The sequence below is a fragment of the Sipha flava genome, unplaced genomic scaffold (assembly GCF_003268045.1).
Source record: "Sipha flava isolate LNK unplaced genomic scaffold, YSA_version1 89_pilon_pilon, whole genome shotgun sequence".
Lineage (NCBI taxonomy): Eukaryota > Metazoa > Arthropoda > Insecta > Hemiptera > Aphididae > Sipha > Sipha flava.
Window position 1 is genome coordinate 978,183 of NW_020273631.1, and position 27,767 is coordinate 1,005,949.

General features: G+C 34.7%; 1 protein-coding gene across 1 annotated transcript in view; it reads right to left on the reverse strand.

The window, feature by feature from the left end:
• Window positions 1-2,680: 2,680 nt before the first annotated feature.
• The window catches only part of LOC112693648 (retinal homeobox protein Rx1-like), a 46,427-nt gene continuing 21,340 nt past the window's right edge, over window positions 2,681-27,767 (reverse strand). The window contains exon 3 of the mRNA XM_025568816.1: window positions 2,681-4,785. Within this exon, the coding sequence (XP_025424601.1) occupies window positions 4,354-4,785 (432 nt within the window). The 3' untranslated portion in view covers window positions 2,681-4,353. The remainder of the gene's footprint in view (window positions 4,786-27,767) is intronic.

The window sequence follows — 27,767 nt, forward strand, 5'->3', positions numbered from 1 at the left end:
GTATACGTATTTTATCTTATTTTGTGTAAACGGATATTGGTGGAAAAGGGAAAGGTCTACTTTTGGTGGAATCTTGTTACGCCCCTTTATTATCTTTTTGTATTCAATTTATCATTTCAAAAATTAAATGTTGACTGATAAATTAATAACTTTCATCGATATTTGATCATGTAATTGCAGTTTTGAAATGTATTCTATAATCTCTATCTGTAAATTATTTGAATATTGCAGTTCTTATCTAATTAATGCAGTTCTTAATCATAATTATATCTTTGAAATTGTAATAATACTATACATGAATATATTTTTAAAGACATAGAAGTATGTAAACTATAACATTACACTATTTTGGCGATCCATGAAAGTTTTAGTCAAATCATATCTAATAGATTATAAAATAATTTAATAAAATTAAATAAAATTGATTTAAAAAAGATAACCATGTAAATATTAGTAATACACTAATAAAATATCTTAACGATGTATATTATATATAAATATATGTACATAATTGACTAATGTACATTTTTTTTTTTTTTTTATAAAATATTTCCAGTAATTGAATTGATAGTATAAAATATTCAAGTCTCATTAAATTATAAATTCCATTGGTTATAGTCAGCCATAACCTAAGTTGCACTGTATACTTTAAGAGGGCAGCTATATAAATTTAATTTAAGGATTTAATAAAATACAACTTTGTAAAACGGTCGTGTGTGTGTGCGCAGAGACGGTAAAATGTAATTTTGGTCGTGGGGTAGGGATGAAGAGGGACAGCGAAAGCGGTGAAACGAAAACAGAGTTTACCTTGCACGGCGGCAGGGATCGGACGGCTCGGAGGGAGAGGGTGGTTTTATGGCCCGGAGACTAGATGATAGGCTGGCTGCTTTCAGAAGCTTTTTCATCCAGACGACTTGGTTTTTGGGATCCCCTCAAAGGTCTATCAAAGGCCGGTGTCCTGTGCGCCAGTTGTTTTTCCGGCTCCGGGAAAAGCTAATAAAATGCTAATTCAGTGTTTGCCGCCCAGTAATGAAGAAGTTTCAACCGCGGGGCAACCGGCAACGTCGACGGCGCTACTGCCTGCCATGTTCTTATCCTTGCACGGGGGGGGGGGGGACGAGCGATGCACGGATGAATGAGGTGGATACGATGTGACGGGGAGGTCGGCGGCGGAACGGTGCGCAACGCGCTAAATTAAGAATCTCTGAAACAGCTCTTTGCCAAAGACCAATTGATTTTAATTAATTGGGTTTGGTGCTGTTTATATTACTTTCTATCTACGGTACAATGTTCGGAAACGAGGACGGGTAAACTGCGTATTCTCACCGCAACGGGACAGCATCCAACCGATGAATTTAAATATCAACATCCCTGGATAAATTAAGTGGGTTCTGTTTGAACGCGTGCACCAAATACACATGAGTATTCGCAGTACGTGTGCGACCCGATACGAAGTAACTTCATCGGTGACTGGCTGGCAGTTGGGGAGAACGGGAAATTTCCTGCTAGGCCGTCCAAAAGTTCGGTCGTAATTCTATTTCATTGGGATTTTTTTGATACAACAATAATTTTACTTTATTTAAAATCTCTAAATTACAAATAATACGTTTAGGTACAATAATGCCCGTAATTACATAATTTGTCGCACTAAGAATAATTATTAAAATTCGATTTATCACTTAGCACTTTACATAAATTATTTATCCTTCGATAAATGATTCATGTTTTGTATTTATATTATGCGTTATAGTTCATGTTTTGAATATTTAACTGAAAAAAAATTGTGGTATTATAAAATAAATGTTGAAATAGTGTAATAAGTTAGAAAATGGTTTTCAGGCGGCTTTAAAAAAAAAAAATTCACGGACCGAACTGAAGTCCGCCCCTTGTTGAATACGATAACATAAAATTTTCTTTACTGTACCCGAAACTGCTGTTGCGATTTCAATAGTCCGTGGGCTGTGACAATAAATGGCATAAATTACATTAAATGGTACAAACTGGATTAAAAATAATAATTATTTTGTTTTTCGCACGATTTAATACGCTCGAAAATCCCTGCTTCGCATAGGTACAGTTGATATTAGATACATATTAAAATATCAAACGTTTGGATGGAATTATTTCTGTGTTTAAGTAAAATATTGAAAAAGGCAAAAAGCCTTAATGGCCTATAAAAAAAATTTTTATTCATCGGTAATAAATTGAACGCAAATCCATTTTTCTACAGTTTTTTTCTAAACTCACTTTTTGTTTCGATTCAATTGGACTCGTATTCTAAGGATAACATATCGCTATTATGATTTAATTAATTTAATTTAATTTATTTATTATTATTTACAAGTCTCTTGACTTTTCCTTATAGACTTTCTCTTCAATGAATATATCTATTATAATACTAATAGCTATTAAAAAAAAAAAAATAATAATTATTAAAAGTAATAATAATTCAAATGACTAGCTCAATTTAATATTCATAAACAATATTTAAGATATGACAATATTTTTTATTTTTTTTTCAAATACTTCGTGAACAAAACTTCTACTTATATACCTAATTTCTATTAATTCTTATACAGTAATATATACATATAACATATATTTTATAATATTTTATGCATATTTTACAAATACATTACTATAAAATATATTCATATATACAATATCTAATTAAGTACGGTTTATACATGAGAGGATTCGAAATGCGTACAGATTTTTAGCGTATACAATAATATTATGATAATATTTTAATATTATAGTGACGTATTAAATAGTTATTACAATTGATTAAATATACACTTTTTTCCCACTTCTTTGCAGGAACAGTTTAACAAAATATGACAATAATATTAATATACACATAATTACATCATAATGGAAAACAATAATAATAGTAATAATAATTTTACACTCTCCTAAGGGTCAGTACGAAAATCACATTCGGGCACGTGAGGAGTTACGTCTTAAGCGACGAGAACGCGGCGACAACACGAAAGGGGTGTGCGCAGTGGCGGATCTCACGCAAAACGGTTGTGCAATAACGTTGAATAAATTTCAATTTCAATTATTTTAATTTTCCATCGGGGAGCAATAACAATACTTAAACAATAAATGGAATAGATTGATCATGAATAATTGACTATAGCGTAACGCAAACGAAATTTTGAATATATTCGGCAATTGACAAATAATATATGTTATTAATAAATGTATTGTCGGGTGTGAGTAAAGGATAGCCGCCACGGGGGTTTCGGAGACGACAACTACGACGGAAAAATTTTTGGTAACAAAATAAATTACAATGGAATGAGTGTTGAAGGACTGCACGTGCACACGTACGCTAAACAGACAGATATATAACTACAAGGAACTTTATGGTGTAATATATGGTTGGCTGACCTTTGGATTAATGATAAATATATCACCGGAGGGGGGGAGGAGTTCGATGGCCGGTTAAAACGATGTTCAAATGAAGTAGGTATAATATGCATTTCACGATCGTCGCGATCGAGTAACGAAACGTTTTTATTCTTAAGACTCTTTTATTTTGACCCTAAAACTGCGTACGTATACGTACCAGAACGATATAGTTTATGTCGTCTGACGTCCAAAGGTGTGCAGACCCTGGAAATTCCCGGTCGAGCCCAAATGGATTTTCACCCCTGATTAGTATCGTAGAGGGGCCTCAAGACCGATTTTTTTTTTTTTGTACACCCGTTTACGGAAAAAAAACATTAAAATATTATATTATACAAACTATGTCGAAAGCAATACAATATTTGAAACGATTTTAATCAGTTTTTTTTTTCCCCCCGTACGATATCAAATGATCGTAATATTCGAGAACCCGGATAGCGTCGAAGGAACTTTAAAACAAAAGTATAATATGGTATTGTTACAATGTCGAAAGATTATGTGTACTTATAACTAATTTACATTTCCCAAAACAGTTTATATTGTACCAACGCCATTGACAATAGGCTACACATTTATTCGGTAAAAACCGAATACGCCCAAAACGATAAACTGGTTTTTGAAAAACTATATCTATAAATTTGCGTGCGGAAATTGTTATTCGGCATGATGCCGTTTAAACGATTGTTGATAGGTTACAACGATTTTTAGCTCTAATATTTGTCCAGCTTTTACCAATGAAATGCGTAGGTACATCCTGGCACACGTTCGGTTGAAGCCCGAAAGTGATAGTAGATTTCGGATTTTTGACGGTTCTCGATTGCGTACGTCGATCGTCGATCCGACCGAGGATCGACCGGCGGCGGTCGGACTTTGACCGCAACATTTACACGTGTGACCGCGCGTCAACGCGATTGGGTGCTGCGGCGGGGGCCCGGCTTAGACCATTTGCATGCCTTTGGAGATGGACTCGACGTGCTCCTTGGCCTTGAGTCTGAGCACCGCTATGGACGAGGTCCTGGGGTCGGCAGCGGAAGCGGTGGACGACGACGACGTGGACAGCGAGGACGACGATGGTGGCGTGATGGCCGCCTGCTGCGGCGATGGCGGTGACTTCATGGACGACGGGCTGTGCACGACGGGCGGCGTCAGGTAGCTCGGGTAACCAGTCTGCGGGTGCGACAGGAAACCGGGCAGCGCGGACAGCAACGGTGGCGACAGCCACGGGTCAACCGGCAGCGCCAGGCTCGAGCCGGGCATTCGGCTCAACGAGCCCGTCATCGTCGAGTGCACGTAGTCGTTCAGGCCAAGTCGTGCCGCCTCCATCTTCTCTTGTCTGCGCCACTTGGCCCTCCGGTTCTGGAACCACACCTGCGAACACACAACGACCGGTAAGATTCAAGTCAAGTCGGTTTCCATCGATGAACGTTGATGTTAACGGTGAGAACAGCTCTCTAAATTATTAGTAGTTCGGGGGTGTTAGGGAGGTAAAGCGAAACAAACTTGTAATTGTTCTATGGAGATATGACGAGGCGCTGACCTTAAAACTCTAGGTGCTTAACACTTCTATTATCCCGGCGATTCACCCCAATGTGTACAGTAAAGTTAACGATAACATTGCCAGGTCCAGAATTTTTCTTTTCTTAAAACTTGACACATACGTCTTAACATCATCCCCTAGTCGTTACAATAAGTTTTTACGAATAAAACAATAGGATGAACAATAAAAATACGAGAACTGAAAGTCTGGAAATGAAAAAAACTAAGGTTTATTGTCATTTTATATAAAAGCTCTTATAGCCTTATATCTGACACAAATCCAATTGACGGTAAGGTTTTACTTTTAACACCTGAAAAATAACGTGATTTCAATTTCCATCAATTTGCAGACGTATTTACATTTTTTTTTTCGGAATTCGTTTAATAAGTCTAACACGGGATACGTGTTAAAATAATATAAATTAAAATACAAATAACATTAATTTAATTATTGAAGGGAATGCAAACATTATTTACAGGAGATATAAAATTCTATACGAAGAGTATTAAATTACAATGTTATCAGCCTATATATTTTAAAGGGTGTTAGAAGAATATAAAGTATATATTATATAGTATTGAATTGGATAGAGAAAACTCGCACTATTTTCACAGTGAAATATAAAAACTCCCATGGAAATCATATCAATACGTGTATGTTTATTCAAGAGTTGAAATTAGGGTAAATTGTAGTAACATATTATACAAGTAAAATAACGGTATTGTAACGCTTGAGCAACACAACTTCATAGCATCATGGTGTTCTTAGACTAATGTGTCCCATGAGTCTTTTAACAAAAACGCAAAAGCAAATGTTATAATATTACCTGGTTTACATAAGAAATAAAACATGGGAGATATGTAGTGGTAATTTATTAATTTCAGATCCATTATCGTCGTAGACTTTCTTCATGAAAGTTTTATATCTTTCAGTGATTTATTGCACCCAGAATGACCTGTGTTGTATGGTACAGTTAATTCTAATAATTAAGTCCCGATAGTTACTTTAAACGGCAGAAATATAAAGCGCATCGTTTTCCAATACAGGTAGGTGAATATAAGACGAATACAATTAATAACATACATACAGGGGGTGGACAAAACATGAACACCTGACATAAATATACGTAATTACGAATTTTATCCATCCCCTGTATGAATATATGTACGTAATACATTGATTCCGGTGTGTGCTTGTAGCAATATTGGATTCCGTGTAAAAGATACGTTAACAATACGTCGAGTACATGTGATCGTATTTATTTTTTTGCCTGTAGTCAATTTGCACTAAAATTGACCCGAAATACATACATGTGTAATTTACACTAATATTTTTGAAATTCGATTGTAATTTGCCCCGAAATAATTGATTGCCAGTTTGATTTGAATTGAAGTTTTGTTTTGAAATTTGAAGGTTGTGAAGTGCCTGGAGAAAGCGACTTCATTTGGTCTAAAATCGTGATTCTTTTCTTTTAGAAAGAGATCTTTTTGAGGCATATTATCACGTTGAAATTCACGTTAAGACAGAAATTATTGTTATCTAGTTACAGTACCGTCTATGGCTTTATTTATATCACTTTTCTTTTATTTAGTCAACAAAATCCCATTAAGGTTTAAATGGTTATGTTTTTGATTACTTTCAATAAACACAATCTCATAGATACAACAAAATTCGATTATACCAGTAATTAAAAAAGTAAAACATATGTATTTATGGTTAAATAAATATTTTGGCTAATCAAAACGAGTGTCCATATTATGCGGATGCCTATATTAACCGGTGCCTACATTAAGTAGAGCCCACTGTATTATAGTATCGAATAATCGATAATCGAACAAATAGATACTCATTTTGGTGCAAATTACAAATTGTACTTTCAACTACCTGAGGGTGGTGCAAATTACCAACCATTATTAGGGTGAAAATTACAAACACTACTTTTGATTACCTACAGTGGTACAAATTATCTTTAATTTGTTACAAACTACAAACTCCCATTCATTTGCGCTGAGTTTTCCGTGATCAGGATATCGAAATATATTATAGATAACGGCGTTCTAGTAGAATTAAAAAATGAACATTACCTTAATTATAATCATAGTGTTCAACGTGACGAGATTAGGTTCGTGCATGCGTTTATATAATACTTGAAGGAGAAAAGTTCGATGGTAAAGAATATAAAAGATCAGGAAGAAATGCGAGCACAAAGAACAGAAAAGTCTGCCAAAGACACATTAAATGAAAAAAAATGCACAGGAAAACAATATATTTAAACGTGTTCGTATTATCATGAATTTCTTATGGGTTCGTGTAGTGGCAATTGTGTATAGACTCTGAAAATGGCGATAAGATCAGAGTGCCTATAACACGAAGAGGTTGGCAATTTAGAAAAAAAAAAACAAAAAAACATGTCTCACACCTTTCAGTTTCATAGAGGTTTGAAAGAAAATGATTTTTCTTTTTATTATTATTATTATTATTATTATTATTATCGCAAACGTTTAGGTTAGGAGGTGAAAGAAAATAAAATAAAAATGAAAGTAAACTTAATAAAGCATGGCAAGGAAAACCAGCATGACCGTCGCATGGAGAAAATAAAACAAAATGTACCATATATATATATATATATATTTATATAAACATGATTATTATATATGAACAACCCGGAATGAAGAGAAATACAAAATACCTTCGGTAACTCAATTTATATCCATTTTTCTAGAGCGTAACTCAATTTACCGATTACTGGAACGTAAAACGTTCTCAATGCGACCAGCGTAAATATTATATACGTTTATCCGTTTTTATTTATTTATTTTTTTTTTAAGGTCGAGAAGAAAATTGACGTTTACAAAAAGGGCGAAAAACCTTTGATGTTTAAATTTATATGTGTATATAAATATATCATACGTACATTTGACGCACATTTTTTTTCTTATTATTCAATTAAAATCTTATAAAAAGTAAACACATTGCCATTTTGTGATTTATTAATCAAATAGCTTTTTATTTTTGGCGACTGCAGAAAACACATAGGCACCGCGGTGCAATCACATCGGTGTAAAGGAATAACGAAAATGACATTATGGCACAAACTTTTGAAAATATATAGTTTTTCTTCTTGACGTCCTTACCGAGACTTTGCTGAAGATCAATGTTTTTAATACGTTTTCGTGTAATATTCATACCTACACACTATACTCGTATATTATACATAAGTTTACCTATAATCGAGTACAATTTTTTTTTTTTACTCTATTAAAATCGTCAAACGACTATTGTATCTCTCGAGTGCTGAAACGCGTACATTCGACTCGTCTGGTCTACGAATTTTCCTGACGTGCGAGGACGACTGATATTTTTATGGGTATTTCGAAGACAGCGTCGCATATTAAAAAAAGAACAATTATACCGTGTAACCGCATTTTTGTAAACCTGGACAACAATATAATTACGAATTATATTATTTGGGAACTAATTTATTTGTACGATAAACGCACAAAATGTGCTCGTATAAAAATACTTTAAAACCCTACGAAAAGTCCATTTATCTATAAAAATGCAATCAAAATTGAATACAGCTCAAAGAAAAAAAGATGCATTGTATTAGATATTATTGTATGGAAAAAAAAAAGGTGTATGGAAATCTTATTATTTGTTTTTATTGTAGTTATTTAGCCGACCAATAGTAATTTTAATTATCTCTAATAATATCACGTATCAATATTTTATTAGTTTGATATCGAATTCAAATTTAACATATTTACCTGTTTGCACTAAAATAATCAGAATACAAATAATTATTACTAATAAAATTGTTTGTTATTAAATTACAAATGCACATTAAAATAAAGTTAGCATTATTTTAATAAGAATAAGATTTAAACCATGGACATTACTTATTAGATTTCAAATATTTATTTTAATAAATGTATGCATTTACTCATAAATCCGTTTTTTTGATTATGTTATTGATTACCCATTATTACTGTTCGGCCTCAATCACATTTATTTCGTTTATGCGAACACGTTTATAGCGAATAGTATCGGAGATGTAAAGTGAAAAACATACAGTCTAGTCCGTTTCTTGGTCAATTTGTCGATTTCGGAGTTTTTGACAGCGCATAAAAGATTTTGTTCAAAAAATAAAAGAAGATACTTAAATATGATTATACTTTTCGCGAGGCATACTGTCGCTAAATAGTCGTACACGCGAATATTGTATATTATTATAATACAATTGTTCATGGTTGGAGGGTTAAATCACACAATGAAAAATATACATTTTGCCAAACCACCCACCTCTCGTTGGATTTTTTTTTACAAATCAGTTCTATTGTATTTTTTTTTTTTTTTGGCAAATTATTAATAAAGTATGATTCATTCAACTTAATATTATTTTGAGTGTGAAAATATATTTAATGATAATAAAAAAAAAAAAAAAAAAGTATCAAGATTATCAAGGTACCGTGTAATAATGCATCGGACGCGATTGCGTCGTTGATGGCTGTCAGCTGGCGTGTGATGATAAACACTCTAATGAAAATAATATATATATAGGTATCTATTGCGAGTACGCTAAGAAAAATAACAATTCCTGCAAAAACCGTAGGTATATAGCCGCCGCACGCACGCATGCGCGTTAGACGGCAGTTGGTCGTTGCGGAAAGGGTTCATCTCAGCGAGGGGTATATTTGATTATGTGTGTGTTTTTCTTTCTCTCTCTCTCTCTCTATCGTTATCTGATTTCGTTATAATAACAGAATATAATGTCACGTTAAAAGGGTCTGTCGATTAGGGTTGGCCGAGAGTTTTTACATTTTATTTTATTAAACGAGCGTCTATAATAGAATAAAACGCGCGCGACAATATAATAGCCTGTCAGGGCAAATGAACACCGGTTTTCAGACATTACGGACGAGAGGGAGGAAAAAAATTTGTTTTTTTTTTTTTATAGACTTCGATAACGGGCGCCGCCTCGAAAGATTCAAGAGTCGTGACGGCGGCGGCACTCGAGTGCGCGCGTACATGCACATGGTTTACATAAATATATACCTCTTCAGTCGACACGATCACAAATACATTTGTAAATTCAAAACTACTTTAATCTACTGCATAATATTATTAGACCGGAACAATATATATATGTATGTTTGTATATAAAAAAATCATCACAGGCCCCGAATTCCGTTTTGCGAAATCTTTGTCCGTCGTCACGACCCTCCGTCACTTACACGCGCATCGTAGTGTGCTCGATTTGCGATCCTTTTAACCGGACCGATGAACGTTGTGAAACCGTAAAGAATAATAATAATACGACAATACTTGTATACGTTTATCGTGATAATATCGTTAGAGTGTCCATGCAGATTAACCGGAAAAGTGTGACGTATAAATACGTGTTACGCGTACTACGAATTGTTATTTTGGAAATTGTTTGACGAATACTGAACGGGTAAATATTTTAATTTTAAATTACATAAGCAAAATCGATTATTACTGACGTTTATCGCACCTGTACCCGCTAAGCACTGATCGTCAGAACCGTGGTTGACGGACGGTCAAGTATACGTCGTATACGTCGACCAGTTCGTACGCAAGGACATAAAACACTCGGAATCGGGAATAATTTAATGTTTGGAATAACGCGAATTCCCCGTTTTGCGACCACATTCACCGAAAAAAAAAAAAAAGAGATAATCTATATTCTCCGTTTTCTGTCGTTAATAATACGGTTAGATCTAATTAGATATACATAAATCTGCTGAACAATCGAATATTCCCAACGTGGTTTCTAACGTAAGTTTCTCACTTACAACGTTTAATTACTTCGACAGATTATCATCGTCGGTCAACACTATATATTTGTACTACATCGTTCAGTTCATACGGATTTTTGGTTTTCCTATGGGCAGGCACGGATTTTAGGAGCCCGTCGGATGCACGTGATTTTTAGCGATGTACAAGTCTCGGGGTATAAACGTCGGTCGTCGCGGGTAAATGTATTCCGATGATGCGTGTCATGCACCTCGACCTGCAGTTCGGATTACCCTCGGATATCCATTCTGCAACATTACAGCGTATTATTTTAACACAAATGTATCGCGTTTCAAGTAGTACGCCCACGTTAACACCAACAAAATAATAACAACATGAACGCGCGTACTGTCGGCGAGACGGTGTTTTCGATAAAATTCGAACAGACACCGAAAACACGGTCGCGTTGTGCGCGTGTGTAACGCGCAGGGGTGCACTATTATACAATACACGTGTGCGGCGTACCTATGTCTGATGAGCGGGACGAGACCCTTCTCCGCTCTCATCTCGGTCCCTTTCTTCGTGTCTCATTTTTTTTTTTTTACACACATATTTACACGCGGCAAAACGACCGTTCAAGTAGGTACACGTTAACGACCAGACACATGCACATTCTATAAACGCTACACATAATACTGCGCGTACGTGTATGAGGTGCATTTTGGCGATAACGGTACGACACGATCCGACGAACGTTGCGGATTGAATGAAAGAGTAAAAAAAAAAAAAACTATTTCTGTTTGTGCGAAGAAGCGGAGCGAAGGAACGCCAGTTGCAATAAAGGTCATACGGCGCGCACGTAACATTAAATGCGTTCGAGTGTTGTTCGGTGGTCGTTCGCCCGCAGTGTAGTTAATGTATTTTTTAAAATTCGATTTACGTCCGTTCGGATTTAATAATAATAATAATAATAATAATACACACACACACACACACACACACATACACGTACACGTACACTACTGTATAAATCTGATAACAAAATGAAAAAGGCAAGATTAATGCAATTGTTTTTCGTTGTTTACGGATGCCCGAGATAAATGTTAAACGGAAAACCGGGCGGTAGTCTGCGATCATCGTCGACCATGGTTATTGTTCGTTTTCAACGCGCGAATAAACGACGCAGTTTTATAAAAATGCACTTAAATTTTAATACGCTTTAGTATCGGTTTTCAATAATTTTATCCTCGCACCGCGCGCGTACAATCCTATCCAATACTCTTCGTCGGTGGTTTTTATTTTCAATGCATGCGTATTACAAACACGGTCGGTTGAGCGCCGTTATGTGATTGTCTCGCGATATTATGTAATTGTTAAAATCTGTTCGCAATGATTATTGTATTTTTCAATCGCTGGGATGTCGCGTTTCGCGTATAACAATGATATTGTAAGAAAATGGACAGCGGCGAACGCGTTCAAAGGTATGTGACATCGGTCGTCGAATGTTAGCCCTCATTTTCAACCAGCCCGTATACAAGGAGAGACAAAAAAAAATTGATGATCCACATTTTTAATGCGCTATCCAAACGCCGAGCAGTGGTGATGTTAGCGCTGTAGTTCGTTTCGTATTCGCGTACACCGTTTAGGTCTCGCCAAACGTAAATGTGCTTTATTCTACTTAAAAATATAACAGTTAATTATGCACTTTGAATCTGAACGCTCCGTGAACATTTTCCGGTTTCATCGTATGACCCTTTGGGAAAAATTAACCGGTGACCCCTGGGATTGTACTCTTGTCGCAAACACGTGCGCCGTTAACCGTATAAACGATTTTGTATCTGGTGCACGGTATAGCGGTGCAACGGCCGCTGCTAATACGCGAATAATTACCGAGCGTTTCAATTTGATTGACGTGGTAGACGCATTCAACGTCCGCGGTGTGTTAAACGCACTACGACTAATCGAGTTTTCGGACAAAACAATTTGCGCCGGCCGTGAGAGAAAAACAGGCTGCCTCGCGGGCAAATGGTCTTAAACCCTTTTTCAATTTTCGTCCAATTGATTTCGCTCACGTTGACAGACAGCTAATTTTGGGTCGTTTCAAAACGAGCAAAGTAGTTTATTACTCTATTACACCAAAAGTTATACTCCGTCAGTGGTACGCACACACCCACGCACATTTACTCGCATCGAGTGTTTTATTATTGTATCGCAGTACTTACGTACGAAAATACTACATATACAATATACATTGTGGCGCATGTTAAACGTACATTAACAGACCTAAATCAAACGTCGAAAAGACTAAGTGTGTTTTGTAAAACTATATTCCACCACGATTACTCCGTATTATAATATTATGCGGGATATCGTGTATAATTGATTAAGTTGAACTCGTATGGTACAAGTCTACGGTGAACTTTTTTTTCGCTACACAAATATTATATCGCATTGAAGTCCCGAAACCGACATTGTAATTAAATTTAGTTTTGATTGCTTTGTTATCAAAACTTTTTCTCGGTGCTTTATTCAAACGATTATGAACAAAGTAATTTCTATTCACAGTAGGGAAAAATCGTTTCTGAATGTCATTATGTTATTACGTGTAATGCCCAGTTATAATGCAATAAAGCTGGCAAGAAAAAAATAAAGCAATAACAAAATGTTCATTAAACGTCGGAGTATATTAACCCCCCCCCCCTTAGATGTATGTATTTATATATGTGTACATATAATTTTCGTTATGAGTTTTAACGGTAAAAACGGATTGTACATAAAATATTAAAGGGATTTAATTTATTTTACGAGTAAACTTTTAAGTTATACGCACCAACACCAGCGCACGGACCGCCGTTGGTATGTACACGTACACCCGGTATTTGCATGCGTGTGAATTGTACGATATATTGACCGTGTAATATAAATTATTCCGAATCCAATGACACAGATAACGTTTATTAAAGAACTTTGAATGAAAAAAAAAAAAAAAACTTCACCTCATTAATATTATAGTAAAACGTGTAGACTTTGTAGTAAAGAGTATAAGCCACGCAGTGCCGAACTATGTCATGAACATTTAATAATATAATAAATATACCTACCTCATATTTTATACAGACACGTATATATATATATATATATACTTGTTAACTTGTGAAAACGCATTCAACTACATAATATACTAAACGTACAGATCATCCTTATTCTTAATCCGGACACTAGTGATAACGCTACGTAGCAACACCGTCCAATTTGACGGTGGAAAAAATATATTATCTGTATTGCACGCAATGTAGTCGAACGGATGAAACACAAGAGTTTGAAAGAATAAGAACTTACGGTGATACGCGTTATTGTTTGAAGATAAAACGGTTATGAACCGTCGCGACAACAGCCGCGGCTTCAGAAACTAACCAGGGGGGCCATTTTAAGTATTAACTGATAACAGTTGTTTCTCCAATTTATATATGAATATAGAATGATGTACGACGATACATACCTCATATTAATGTCATAATATGGTTTTTAGGTAAAATAAAATTGTTGACATCTAATTAAACTATCGGGATTTTACAGTTCACAAGGACAAACATGTATTAAAAAAATTAAATTTTTGTAGAGCTTGAGGAGACATGGCCCCAGTAGCCCCCCCTCCCTTGGAGTCGAGCTTGCGCGACAACGATTGTTGTCGATCATTACTCGTTTCGAACCTAATGATTCCGTTTACGAACTCGATGCATTACGTCGGTAAACGTGTACAACGTATTCATTTTGTCGTCACCGACGAAACCTTTTGATAGCACTCCGTTGCGTCGCATATCGGGCGGACACTCGCATCCGAGTCCATCGCAGCGAGACATTTAACGAGTGCAATGATCGAGGGTGAACGCAGATAAAAAATTTGAAGGGTAGAACATTTTTTTAAATACTCATAAATATTATACAATAGAATTGTATACTTGTATACATCAATCTACAAGCCACGGAAAACATTTAAATAACCAATAATTTTTTTTTAAATTTATTTATTAGTAATACATTTGCAGGTCAGATAATTTATTATTTATGTTCCTATATTTCGTAGGGGCTGTTAACTCCCAAACCCTTCCCTGGCGGTGATGATACGAGTACAACTTTTGGTGTTTTGAAAAACGCTACGAACTTTTAGTCTTCTTTGTAGCGTTTTTCGGAACCCCACCGCGGGAACCGTAGTCGACGGTCGCCTCAGTTGCAGTCAAAGTTCACGTGCAGATATCAACGGTGTTGGGGGCGCGCTGCAGCCTCCCGTCGCCGATCCGCGCGACCGCCGGATATGACTGCATCGCGCAACTGTACCACGCTGCGACCCACCCGCGGCGCGAGGGCGAGAAAGCGGCGGACGACCGGTCCAATATAATGGGAATTAGTTTGTTTCTTGTTTGTTTATGTCAACTTAATAACTGCAATAAGAGCGTGCGGCGACTGTAGACGTGTGCACGTGCCGCTCGCACACACGCGATCGCGTCACACACACACGTAATTTTTCTCCCTCTCACACGGCATATACGTGTACGTGTATACGCACTCGCCCGAAAACACCTACGCTTATAGCGTTCACACACGCGCGCGCATCGGTCGAAATGGGGCGGTTGAGGCGACGACGGCCGGTGACAAACAGCGCACAGGGTGTGTTAAAAACAAATATATATACGTATGAATGTATGCAGCGGGAACGGCTAGTAGTAGTAGTAATAATAATGTCAAATCCCATGAACTCCGTGGCCCGGGGGCGACGACGACGATGTTTGCCGTGCCGGTCACAGCCCCGAGGCGATGCGATGTCGACGGTGGCTACGGGTCTCTCGTTTTCCCGTCCCGTTCGAACGCGGTACACGTATTCACAGCCGCACCAGCGGTACGTTGCCGGTCACCGAATGATTATTATTGTTATTATTCCTCCCTAGGCCGATGTCGTCGGGACCGGAAGCTTATTAATGAAAACGGGTCGAAAATATCGGAGAATCGCGTATTATCGTTATTATTATTTCTGTCGTCGCGGGTCTATCGAATTTTATTTATTTTTTTATTTTTTTTTCACCCTCCGTTCACATCCCCTCGCCGACAACGGTTCGCACGCGAAAAACAAACACGAATATCCATTTCAACGGCAATCTCCGCGCGACGCACGACCGACCGACCTACCAGCCACCGGCACCGCAGTACGTTGTACGTTTTAATATCGTCCTCGTGACGCGCCTCGTCGATACATAATGCAACGCAAGTATGGATAATACAAATAATAAACACACGCGAGTCCGCCTGTGCGCATAATAACAACGGCATTTCGTTTAATTGTTATTTTATATGTTCAATATATTACGATTGTGTACACGACGAAGTTTTAATTCGTCCAACGAGGGCGCGCGCGCGCGCGTTTGGTCCGAATTAAATGTAACATATTAACAATATTACTGTACTGTTAAGTAGTATAAAATTAATTGATTGTTTATCTAATAATATACGTATACGATTCCTCGTATTTGATTTCATGGTAATAAAATAAATTATAGTTACCTGGTGTCGGTAAAAGCTTATGATTTAGCGAAAGATAAAAATATAATTTCTCACTTTTCGTTTATTCGATTCTCTCAGGAGAAATAGTCTATACGATTTGATTAAAAATAGGTAAGCATACCCAGTGGCATCTTGAATTTTTTTTTTTTTTTTGACTCACATTTCATATTTTTACACCAACCACCTAAAAAAAAATTTATTGCTCTCCAAAAAGTAAATTTGTAGGTTTTTAGTGGATCAATAATAAGTATTTAATTGGTATATGCAGTAAATATATAATCCTGTATCACCCTCCTAAGCCGGCTACATTTATATGACAAATCAACCCACACATTTCTGTGAACTCGTGGTTCAAATTAAAGACTTGCAAGGGTCGGGCCGGCCCAACCCGGTCTTCAAAAAGCCCAGCACGTACTAAGACTGGACCGGGCCGGGTCTTAAAAAAAAAATAATGAGGGCTAAATCGGACTTTCGTTTTCGTAAACATTTTCAGACCGGTTGAAATTTAAAATTTATTGTTTTAATTATTTGTTAAAAGAATTACCTAGGTATCACAAAAATTTGTTTTTGAGATTATAATGAATGGGTAATTAAAAATATTGATGAATAATAAACAGTGACTGCTTTTAAATATTATTTTTTTATTTGATTACCTATATAATAATTTTTAGAAATATTATATATATTACTCATTTTAAAGTATATGTACCTACTTGACACTTGAATATTTAATATATATTTAACACTTTATTGCACAGCGCCCAGTGTCCATATAAGTTTTTAAATCCAAACATTGAATTTAACTCTTACCTAGTACTTACTACCTACTACCATTGATTAAATATACATGTATATTTAATCAATGCTACTACTTAGTCTAATATTTATAGTTTATAAGAAATATAGGTTTTAATAAGTATTAAAAATTGTAATTCATCCATTCAGGACAAAACTCGACATATTATTTCCAATTTAAATGTGTTACCGACTTCCTATTTTAATTTTTAAACATTTTTGATAATCTTTAGATGTACTTTATGTGGTTACTGGTTATTTTTCATATTGAGTATTTGGTTTTCAATAAGAAATTTTAAGTACTTACTGTTTGATTTAGTCTGTTTTTATCAAACTCCCAGTGAAATCATTTGATAATGTTTAGGAAGGGATGGATCACATTTTTGTACATGAATAGTTATTACTCGAAAACATTTTTATTATATAATTATTAATTAAATATGATGTTTTAGGGCTAAAAATATATCTCAGACAGAACCAATTTTTTTTAATAGCTTGGAATTTTTTTCAGGCCGGAACTGGTCTTTTTTAACAAAATATTTTGGACTGGATCGGACCGGGCTTTTTAAGAGCTTTTGATGATTTTCGGGCCAGGCTTGAGCTTTTTTTCAAAAACATTTTTTGGATCGGTCGGACCGGGCTGGGCCGTAAATGTATGGCCCTTGCAGGTTTTTAGTTCAAATATACTTCCTTTGAGCAACCACTGAGTTGATACTATGTAATAACTTTTATGTATACTTCTACGTTTACATAACAACCAATTACTTCAATAAATATTGAGTCTTTATTTATATCATGTATCTTTAATACGACTAATTTTATTATATTTTAATCAACGTTTTTAAAAATATAAAACAGTTAATTATCCAGAGAAAAAAATTCTTTAAATTTAGTTGTATATTTATAGTAAAAATAAACGAGCTACATGCCAAGTAAATACGTTTTAAAAATGTAATTTCTGTATTTATAATATGTAAGTATATTTTTTTTTTTTTTATTATTCTGTACATGTTTGAAACTCAAACTGTTTACAATCATATCAAGCGTTTAGTTTACGCAGCAAGAATACTTCTTAATATTTCTTTGAAGTACACTGATTATGGTAGTTCAATTTAAAATCAAAATCCAACATTTAATTGCTGTTGAAGTCTATAATAGTATAATTTTACGGATGACACACAGTTTGATCATTATCGATTGAAAAATTTAATCAATTAATCGACTGATTAAATTAATTATACATAGGAAATTTCTAAGATTATTCAAACGTAAATTAATTACATTAAATATGCATGTTTATTACCCACATATTCATATGAATGATATTCATAATAAAGTATATTATTATCATAGTTAAGCTAAATTCCTTTCTAATGGAATCTATATATATATTGATGAGATGTAGTGATTTGAGTAATTCAATCTATTCGTTGGAATCGATAAACAATTCATAATTTAAAAATATTTATTGTTATTTATTCACAGAAATTAATATTTCATTATTAAAATACACATTGCATAATCATGCTGTCCGGAAATTATCATCTAAAGTAATAATTGCGATCGTACCCATGACGTTTGGTAATTTCAAGTCAGGGCGAAAAGAATAATACGCAAATTATATCTGTCAAAAAGGTTCAGCAAATATATTATCTATACGTGCACAATAAACGCATTTCCGATTATAAACTCAAATGGTTATAAATATGTATTGGTGGAATATATATGTATAATATTAACATATAAAACTATAAAAAATTGACTGTGCAACATCAAAAACAATATGTAACAACAGCGCAGCGAATGTATAAGGCAATAACGAACATGAAATCATATTAATATGATGTAATGATAAAATTGTATTTATATACACACACAAATATTACCGTTTAAGAGACAGGGGCAAAGAGGGACTTAAAAAAGAATCCAAAATACAGTATACGTGTAAAATTATGTTTGTGTGTAAATTATATACATTGTATACATGTTTTTAACGTGTTTGTGTGTGAGTGTGTGCGTTTGTGTATGCAGTGAATCGTTGCTAGGAATATTAGGGAGGGAAATGCGGAAGGGGATCCGTTTTCGCTCGGATCTCTGCGGGGCGTCTGTGTGCGCCGGAGGTTATTTTTCTCCTCCCTGCTCTCTCCTCCGCCCTTTGCCGCAAACGCAAATTGCTTGTTAATCTGCCATTCAAGTCCCGGGAAATGCAATTTGGATCCTCCCCTAGGATATATCCATCCCTCTCGGTCTCCAATACTTCTCTTTATCCTCTCCGCAGCCCCCATTAACAAACTCCCTTAAACCATCTCGCCCGAACGTCAACAGCTCCTTTTACAAGTTTAACGTCCGTATAACGATTCCCATTCAACACACGACAGTTTCACACACACACACGCACGCACGCACGCATGTGAACGTTTATATATTGTATATTATTGTTATTATATATACACTGACACACACTGTTTTTTTTACTTTTCTCTCATTTCTTCCGTTCCTGTTGAATTATTATTAATTTTTTCTTCTTCGTTATCGTTTTGAAAACGAACGTAATCGAATGTTTGGTTAATTTAAACCATCCCCGTCTAAATTGCACACACGCACAACATATTTCTCACGTATAATACTTAGTATTTAAATCAGAATTCTGAGACCTTTGAACTTTATACGATTAATAAAACGTTAAATTTTACAAACTATAAATAACTATAAATAAAATTAAACATTATCATTAAATATAACACACTAAATAAATAACAGGCAATTTAAAAAAAAATAAATATTATTATGTATTAAATATATTTTTTTTCTACGAAACATTGAACATCAATTTTATTTTCGATTTATACAAAAAATGTTTAGTTGATTGCTTATAATACGTAATAAAATTAATTTATTGATAAAAATGTAGTTTTATAATGTGTCTTATTATTAAATTCGTTTGTAATATATAGAACGCAAAAAGTATATAATTAAAAAAAAATAAAATTCAAATTAAAATATATTTATATTACTTAGAATAAAAAGTTTAAATTCGCTATAAGATTAAAAGCAAAAACTTAACACTGTTAAATTTCCTTGATTTAATAAACAATATGATTTCGTTTGATTAAGTCTTGAAATAAATTATAATTTAACTTCGTTCCATTTTTCCACTTCTTTTTCATTTTATAATACATTCATTATTACATTGCGCATAAAAAATTGTTACTTTATACGTAAATATTATTTAACCTAAAACATTTTTCCAGCAAGCTCGGTGAATGTCATAAATTATTTATTTTAATATTATTATTTATTATTTGTTATTATGATTTTTTAAATATTTTATCATAACTATATTTTAATGCTATGGTTTGACAGGAAAATGTTGAGTTTACAAATTATTCCTTTTGAGTATAATAATAATAATATAAATGGAAACGTTGACGTCGGGTCAGGTGCAGCAAACCTGTCAATCGCATTATATCTTAACGACTGGTCCAAAGTTGTATCATTTTTGTATTTACATAATAAAAAACGAACCGATTAACACTATGCTTATATCTGTTATACAATGTATTAAAACATATTTTAGTAAGATTAAAACGATCCGGAGACGATAAAGACAAGTTATTTAGCCGTTATTGCGCGGTTACAATTGAATTATTTTTTAACGTCTATAAACGGAGTAAATATTGTGTTACACAAAAGAATGATATTTTCAGTGATACACGTTTTGTACGAAAGATTCGCGAGCCGTGATATACTGATGTGTACGTATACCGAAAAACCTAATTGAAATATCGATTTGGCGCGAAAACGACTTTTGGAGCACAGCGTTCAGTTCGGTTACGTGAAACGTATTGCGGCATGTAACTATGCGCACGCATACATTTTAATATATTGGAAATTAAATTACGTGCACTGCGGAGACTACGCGTCAAGTGTATTTATGTATAATACATATAGGGTTTATGGATAGGTAGGTAGGTAGGTAGGTACGGCGAAACAAACTTAATTATCGACCATCGGCCGTTCATCAAAGACCCCAACCCTGTCACCGCTCAACGCCCGTGTACCCGTCCATGTGCACCGCGTCCGTACGCAGTCGACCCTTCGTCCCTTCACGCGCGACTCGGCTGCGAGCGCGTTAGTTCCGACTACATTATAAACTGCAGGGCTTAATTAAACGTTGGATTAATGATGGCTAAATCGAGTGTTAAATTCATTAAATTTCACAAAGTCTGCCCGCGGCTGTCAGCGTTCCGACCGAGCGGTGAGCTTGTGGAGCGCATGGAGGGAGGGGGCGCAGTAATGTGTATGGCAATGCGCGCGCGCACGCGCTCGTTTGCTGAGAAAGGACGGCAGGATCCGACGGGGGAGGGGGGGAATCTCCGCGAGTGAGCAGGAGTGTTGCAGTGGCCGGGCGCGCGGCGGAACCGGGGTGTAATGGCGGCCGATCGGGGTGCTTTGGGTCGCCATTTTCATCGCCGCCGTCGCCGCCGCCGCCACCGCCGCTGATCTGAACCACACGGTTCTCTCACCGGCGGTGCCGTTCCGCGCGGTCCGCGCACGTCGCACACCCGTAGATGTTATAAAGAAATGGACATTATAATGTGTATGTATTTTTGCGTACGTACAATTCTACCCGCAGTAGTACGTAGTGAAACCGCAATAGCATCTAAGCAAACAAGAATTGAACAATTTGAAAACCTTTTATTGAAACACACAACTTAAAAACAGTATTTAAATAGCGTGTGTTGCAGAACAGTGGCACTACAAATGTTCCGCGGTGCCGTTCGTTTTCCTTCGAATGCAGTTTACAATTTAGCTGCTTCGGCTCATCCACTCGACTGGTCTACACTACATACGTTGTTAAACACATTTTGTGACTGCTGTCTTTATAATTCGCATAGCTACGAGTCTCCTATTACAACAATGATGTACGTACTTAATGCGCGGAACGTAGCGGCCCCGAGGTGCACGCACACCGAATGCAACGTAGTGGTTGTGCCGCGGTGTACTAGTAACAGTCGGTGACACAGGTGTAATTGATAACACGGGAAAACATTGATTTTATAACAAGCATATTTCTACGAACACCTTGCAATGGCAACGGTGAGGCTATGCTCCCTATTCGGGCCCGAAATCATTTTTATATGGTCGAATTATTTATCGCGTACGACTGCACCGTGTCCGGGGTCAGTGAATCTATCGCTCGCCACAATTACAGTATCCATAATTTGTCAGCGCGAAGTTGGTTTAGTCCGACTTTCGAACGGTGCTTCCGGTTTTAATGGATTCAAAAATCGTATCATTATAACGCGTAGCAAAAACTTGATTGAACCAAAGTAAATAAATAGCACATTCGTGGTGCTTACGTGAGTTTGGATCAACCATTTTCCAAAAAAAAGTACACGATTCGTGGCAAAACACACGGCACCATGTGAACCCGTTTTTATGATTTGTGTTATCCGACGATTGAAGTTTCCTGACGACATTTTTTGTTCGGCGCACGGCGCATTATTATCGTTGTTGTGCTAAACGCGTGTGTCGGATGTGGGCAAATCGCTTTTCACCGGTGAACAAATTGAATTTTACACCAACTGCAGTTGCGAGCCACCAGGTCGTCGTCGGGAGATATTTATGCAAATAACTGCAGCGAGCAGCAATCGTCTGCCGCAACGAGTTTTCGCATACTCAGGGACTTGTTTGCTTCTCGGTGAGGTTAGTATCGTTAAATCGGTCTGGGATAAATCTCTAACCATTGTAACGTGATCAATCGAAAAAACGACCGACTGACGCAACGTAGTGTCAGTATACACGGTATAATACGTAATAATATTTTCTCCATTTTTTTTTTTTTTTTAAATTTATTTGAATGACGTATTATCGTCTGATCGAAAACATGTAACCTTTTCGGAGCTTAATATAAATATTGTACCGGTTTTTATTCGTATCGCACCCGTAATGAGTGTAATAATACGCTTACGAGACATAATCTAAAACATTATGATTGAGCATGAAAATTTTTAACGACATTTCTGTTTATGAACTATTTTGAATCCCTGCGCGCGACAACCACCATATTAATGTAATGTATGAATATCAAATATTCATCTTTGAGCGATATTGCAAACCCAGTGACAATTTGTCTGTATTTGATATGAAAATAATCGATTGTTAAAGAGCAGCTATAGTAGCCTAAAACCATTTTTCAAATGTAACATAGTACGTTATAGTCGCGTTTTATCAATGTCGGTCTGACTCGTGATTATGCCTCCGGCAAATAATTTGCAATGAGCCCCTAAACAACATAATATTGGAGGAGATTAAATAATTACTTAAAAAAAATTATTTTTCTCGTTACGCTCAAAGTTACTACAAATTTTAATTTACTTTTGTTTCTATATTTTTTTTAAAACCAATATTATCGTTGATACTATTGTTTTTTTGTTACAAAGAATACGTTTATAGTCAATTTTCAACTCAAATAAGTGGTTTCTTGAAATAGCTTGAACCACATTTCTCAAACTGTGGATCTGCCCCTGGTTGGGACTCTATTTTAAGAATAAATCTCAAGGCTCCCGGCGATTTCCTGTTGAGCCAGATCGACAATTTGTCTTATGTGTTTATTTACGTATAGATTTCTAAATCTCGAGCATCAAAGCGAAGCACTTGAATTTATAATTGGTAACTATAATGCACTACGCTTAGTCAATCAATATTTGTATTTCAGTACGGAATAGATAGGTTGGCAGTTTGCAAGTGAGCTGAATTATTTGGTGTCCATGCATAATATTATAAACATTTTTAAACATAGGTTTAAAAACTTACCATCACCGCCCTGTGCAACGGTTTGAAGAAAAACTTAATTAACTTACGAAGTACGAGATGTGCGCGGAGTATCAAACTAGGTGGGAAAGCGTGGTGTCGGGGGGGGGGGGAAGGAGGTTGAAAGGTAAAGAGAGTACATTTCCAAGATAATTATTTCTCCCGGCTAATTATGCGTATAAACACAATGATATTGTCTTGGGTTCACTGAAATAATAATTAAAAATAAAGGGGATAAATCCATTTGCATGACACAATATAATGGCCCGTAATAACTAACCATAATAACTATTTGGTATCAAAATACCGATTATAAAATGATTAAATATAAAACACAATTATTGTTAATTTTATTGATCTATATCTGAGGTTACAAAATATAATATTTAATAAAATGAAGATTGGAAAAGATTCAAAATAACGAAATAAAAATTATTTTTATACATAAGAGCACATTTTAAGTTCTTTAGCATTTTCATAGTTGCAAAATGTAGTTGAAAAACATTACATGATGTTCGATAAATTCACCAATAATTAATCATAACTATACAATTTAAAATTATCAAATTAACGGTGGATAGCGTCTATACTCGACACGGAGAATAACGATCATAAACGTACAATAATATTATAAAAAAAATTAAAAAAACCGCGCGTATAAAAGCTTACCGATCGATTTAGCACCGTGTCAGCGATTTGGACTTCATATTTTATCTGATCTCGCAGCGCGTTTATTATAACTCGGCGAAAGCGCATTTAATAACAATTGCCATTTGTACACACACACACACCCAAGGGCTTAAATAAGTATTATATATATATACGACACACACATGCGCGCACGCGGATAATGTGCGCCGTAACAAATAGTGCGGTCTGAAAACATTCTTGTGGGAAACGAGTCAAGTGTGCCGGACAGAAGGATGTATAATGGATATATACGCCGTCGGAACAACGACAAAGAGGAGGGCAGGACGAAGGGACGGCTACAGCTACAGTGTGGCGTACCGGAAAATGCGATTGTTTATTTTCCCTTTTTTTCTTTTCTCGCCCGTTCCGCGCGCGTCAACGCGACCGAGTAAATATGATACGATTAGCGGCTATTTGCCAGTGCCTCCGCGCCAAACGATTCGTCCGCTTTCAGAAAAACAACCCCTTTTAGCGTGCACAAGCGTTGTACATAATAGAACCTAACCTACATGATTATACGCCTTTATAAAGAGATACGCGTACCTATCCGCTTCATATGTACTCGTATGTCTACGTGTGGTGTTCACACCGAGTTGTTACCAATCGACGATTACTACTAATACTGCTACTGCTGCTACTGCTGTTACGGTTTTGACAACATCGTGTTGCAACTTTTATCTGCAAGTCGATTTATTAGCTTTTCGGACGATTTTATTTATAGACACGAAGTTTTTTTTTTCATACGCGAATGTAATAATTTATGATCGATTGGCTATAGATCGCCTTCCCCCTTTTTTGATCGGTTGAACCCTATTCCCTTCTTACCTTATCCCGCGCATGGTGAATAACAAATGAAATATCATATGACCACTAAGACCTGTTGAACCATACAACAATGGAAATCATTTCAATAATCATGCTCATTATGCTAATACAATAGATGTAAACATTAATTTGTATCTGATGTGCTTGTAATTATATCTAAACAAGTTTAATATATTAATACGACGCGATGTTTATTATTAACAAACAGAAATTTGCCGTTTATTAATCAACATAATATGTTTGTTATAATATTTGATTATTCGAATTATTGAAGTTACATCATCAGTTTAAATAGATACATAATTATAATTTCTGTGTACCTATTATTATAATATAACTTTTCATACAGTATTACTATATTATATAAAACCGTATGAACGTTTTTTTTCAGTTCAACTACCATATTGTATATTGATTTAACAATTATATTGTGTATTTTTTTTAGTGTTCCAATGGTATTTTAAATCTTTTAAATTTATTCAAAAAATAATAATTTTATAAGTTAATTAAATTTTAAATTAAGTTTACTTAAAAAAAAAAAAAAAGTAGTTTGAATATTATTATTTGTTCTTAAAATATAGTAGGTTTTCTTGAAATACTTTTTTTAAAAGTTTTTTTCACACTTTGTTTTTATTCAATTACAAGTATCAAGTATAATAGTATTTAAATACTTTTTAATTGTTTTTTTTCAAACTTATGATGTTTAGTATAATAAACTTCTTAGGTCAGAATAACTAACAGATACTTATGATAATTATTTATGCAATAGAATTGTTCTACGAAATTGTGAAAAACATTCATAAACCGTTATATTACGAGTATATGATAAAAAGTTTAATAAATTTAAACGTTATTCTTTTTAATTACAATTAGTTTTTAATGATGGTTGAGTGGTGTAATTAAAACCAAACATCATTTACATAAATTTCAACAGTGATTATTAAGTTATTAAGTTCAATTTAATTAAGTTAACTTGCCTACAATATTATCATATTTTATTAATCCATTATAAAATTAATCAGATTGTTTTTGTCATTTAAAATTCGTGTTCCGGTTTCTTCCATGAAAACAAAATTAGTTGGTTGCTCAATATTTGTCTCCTCATATTTAACGGGACTAGTTTGACATGATTTAAATACATTTTTTATCGATTAATATTCTATACAACATGGTTTTTCAAAGCAATTTCAAGATATGTTTTTTAAAATTCATAAATCATTAGTAATTAATTGAGTATACTTTAAGGAATGTAGTTGATGTAGCAATAGTTCAAAATATTAAGTAGTTATAGATATGCACATTATGCTTTGAATTATTATTATTTAGTAATTAAAAAACTTGGACAGGATAGTGTAATTTTACTGTATTCGAGATTTGAATGCAATGATTGCATTCGATAAAAAACGATTTTGAGCGGACGAGGGAATCTTTTTTATTTAATTTTATTTGTTTCTATGGTGATACACACAAAGCGTTTTAAGAACAGCTTAAGAAAGATTTATATAAATAGGTAATTTATATAATTATAATTATAATTTTTAATTAGGAAATATCATAAAAATGAAAAAATATATATAAAATAAAAGAAAAAGCTCAAAAATCGCTCAAATCTTTAGAACATTTTACCATGTCTAGGTAAGGATAATATAAGTAAACAACCCAAATTTCAAGTTTTTATAAATGTTTTTAACCGAATTACAACAAAAAACTCCCAAAATTAAAATGTCTATAAATAGCTCAAAAATGGCTAAAATTTTCCAAGCTTTAAACCATAAGAAACAAAATTCAAAATACAACAAAAATGATCTCTTGTCATTTTTAATTTGAAGCAATATTTCTGATAGAAAACGTCGTCCATAATTATTTAATATTATAAAATTGTGAAATCGTTTTTTCTCCTTTAACCGCTTTTATTTCGAGTACCGTTTCGAAAATTGAAAAATTACCTCTCTAAAATACCAGCTCAATAACATTACTTTTTAGAAAAGATGCTACATTTGATACTTTTGAGCAAATTTAGAGGGAGAAAAAGTGTTTTAAAACCAATACATTCTTCGTTCCGCTCAGAATCTAAAAATTTGATTATAACATTATAATTGTTTTATGTTCGTGTGGAATAATATAATACCTATAAAAATTATTTCGTACTTTAAATATATGATCTAAATATTTAGATATAACATGCATATTATACGGTGAACGTAAATAGAAGATACTTGGAATAATATTTGTGGATGCATTTAAATGATAAATGTAGTCACATCCATTATATAATTTAACTAAAGGCTCTTGAGGATGTATCGTGAGCTTACACACACATTCGCTCGCACCACACACACACACACACACACACACACACACACACACACACACACAC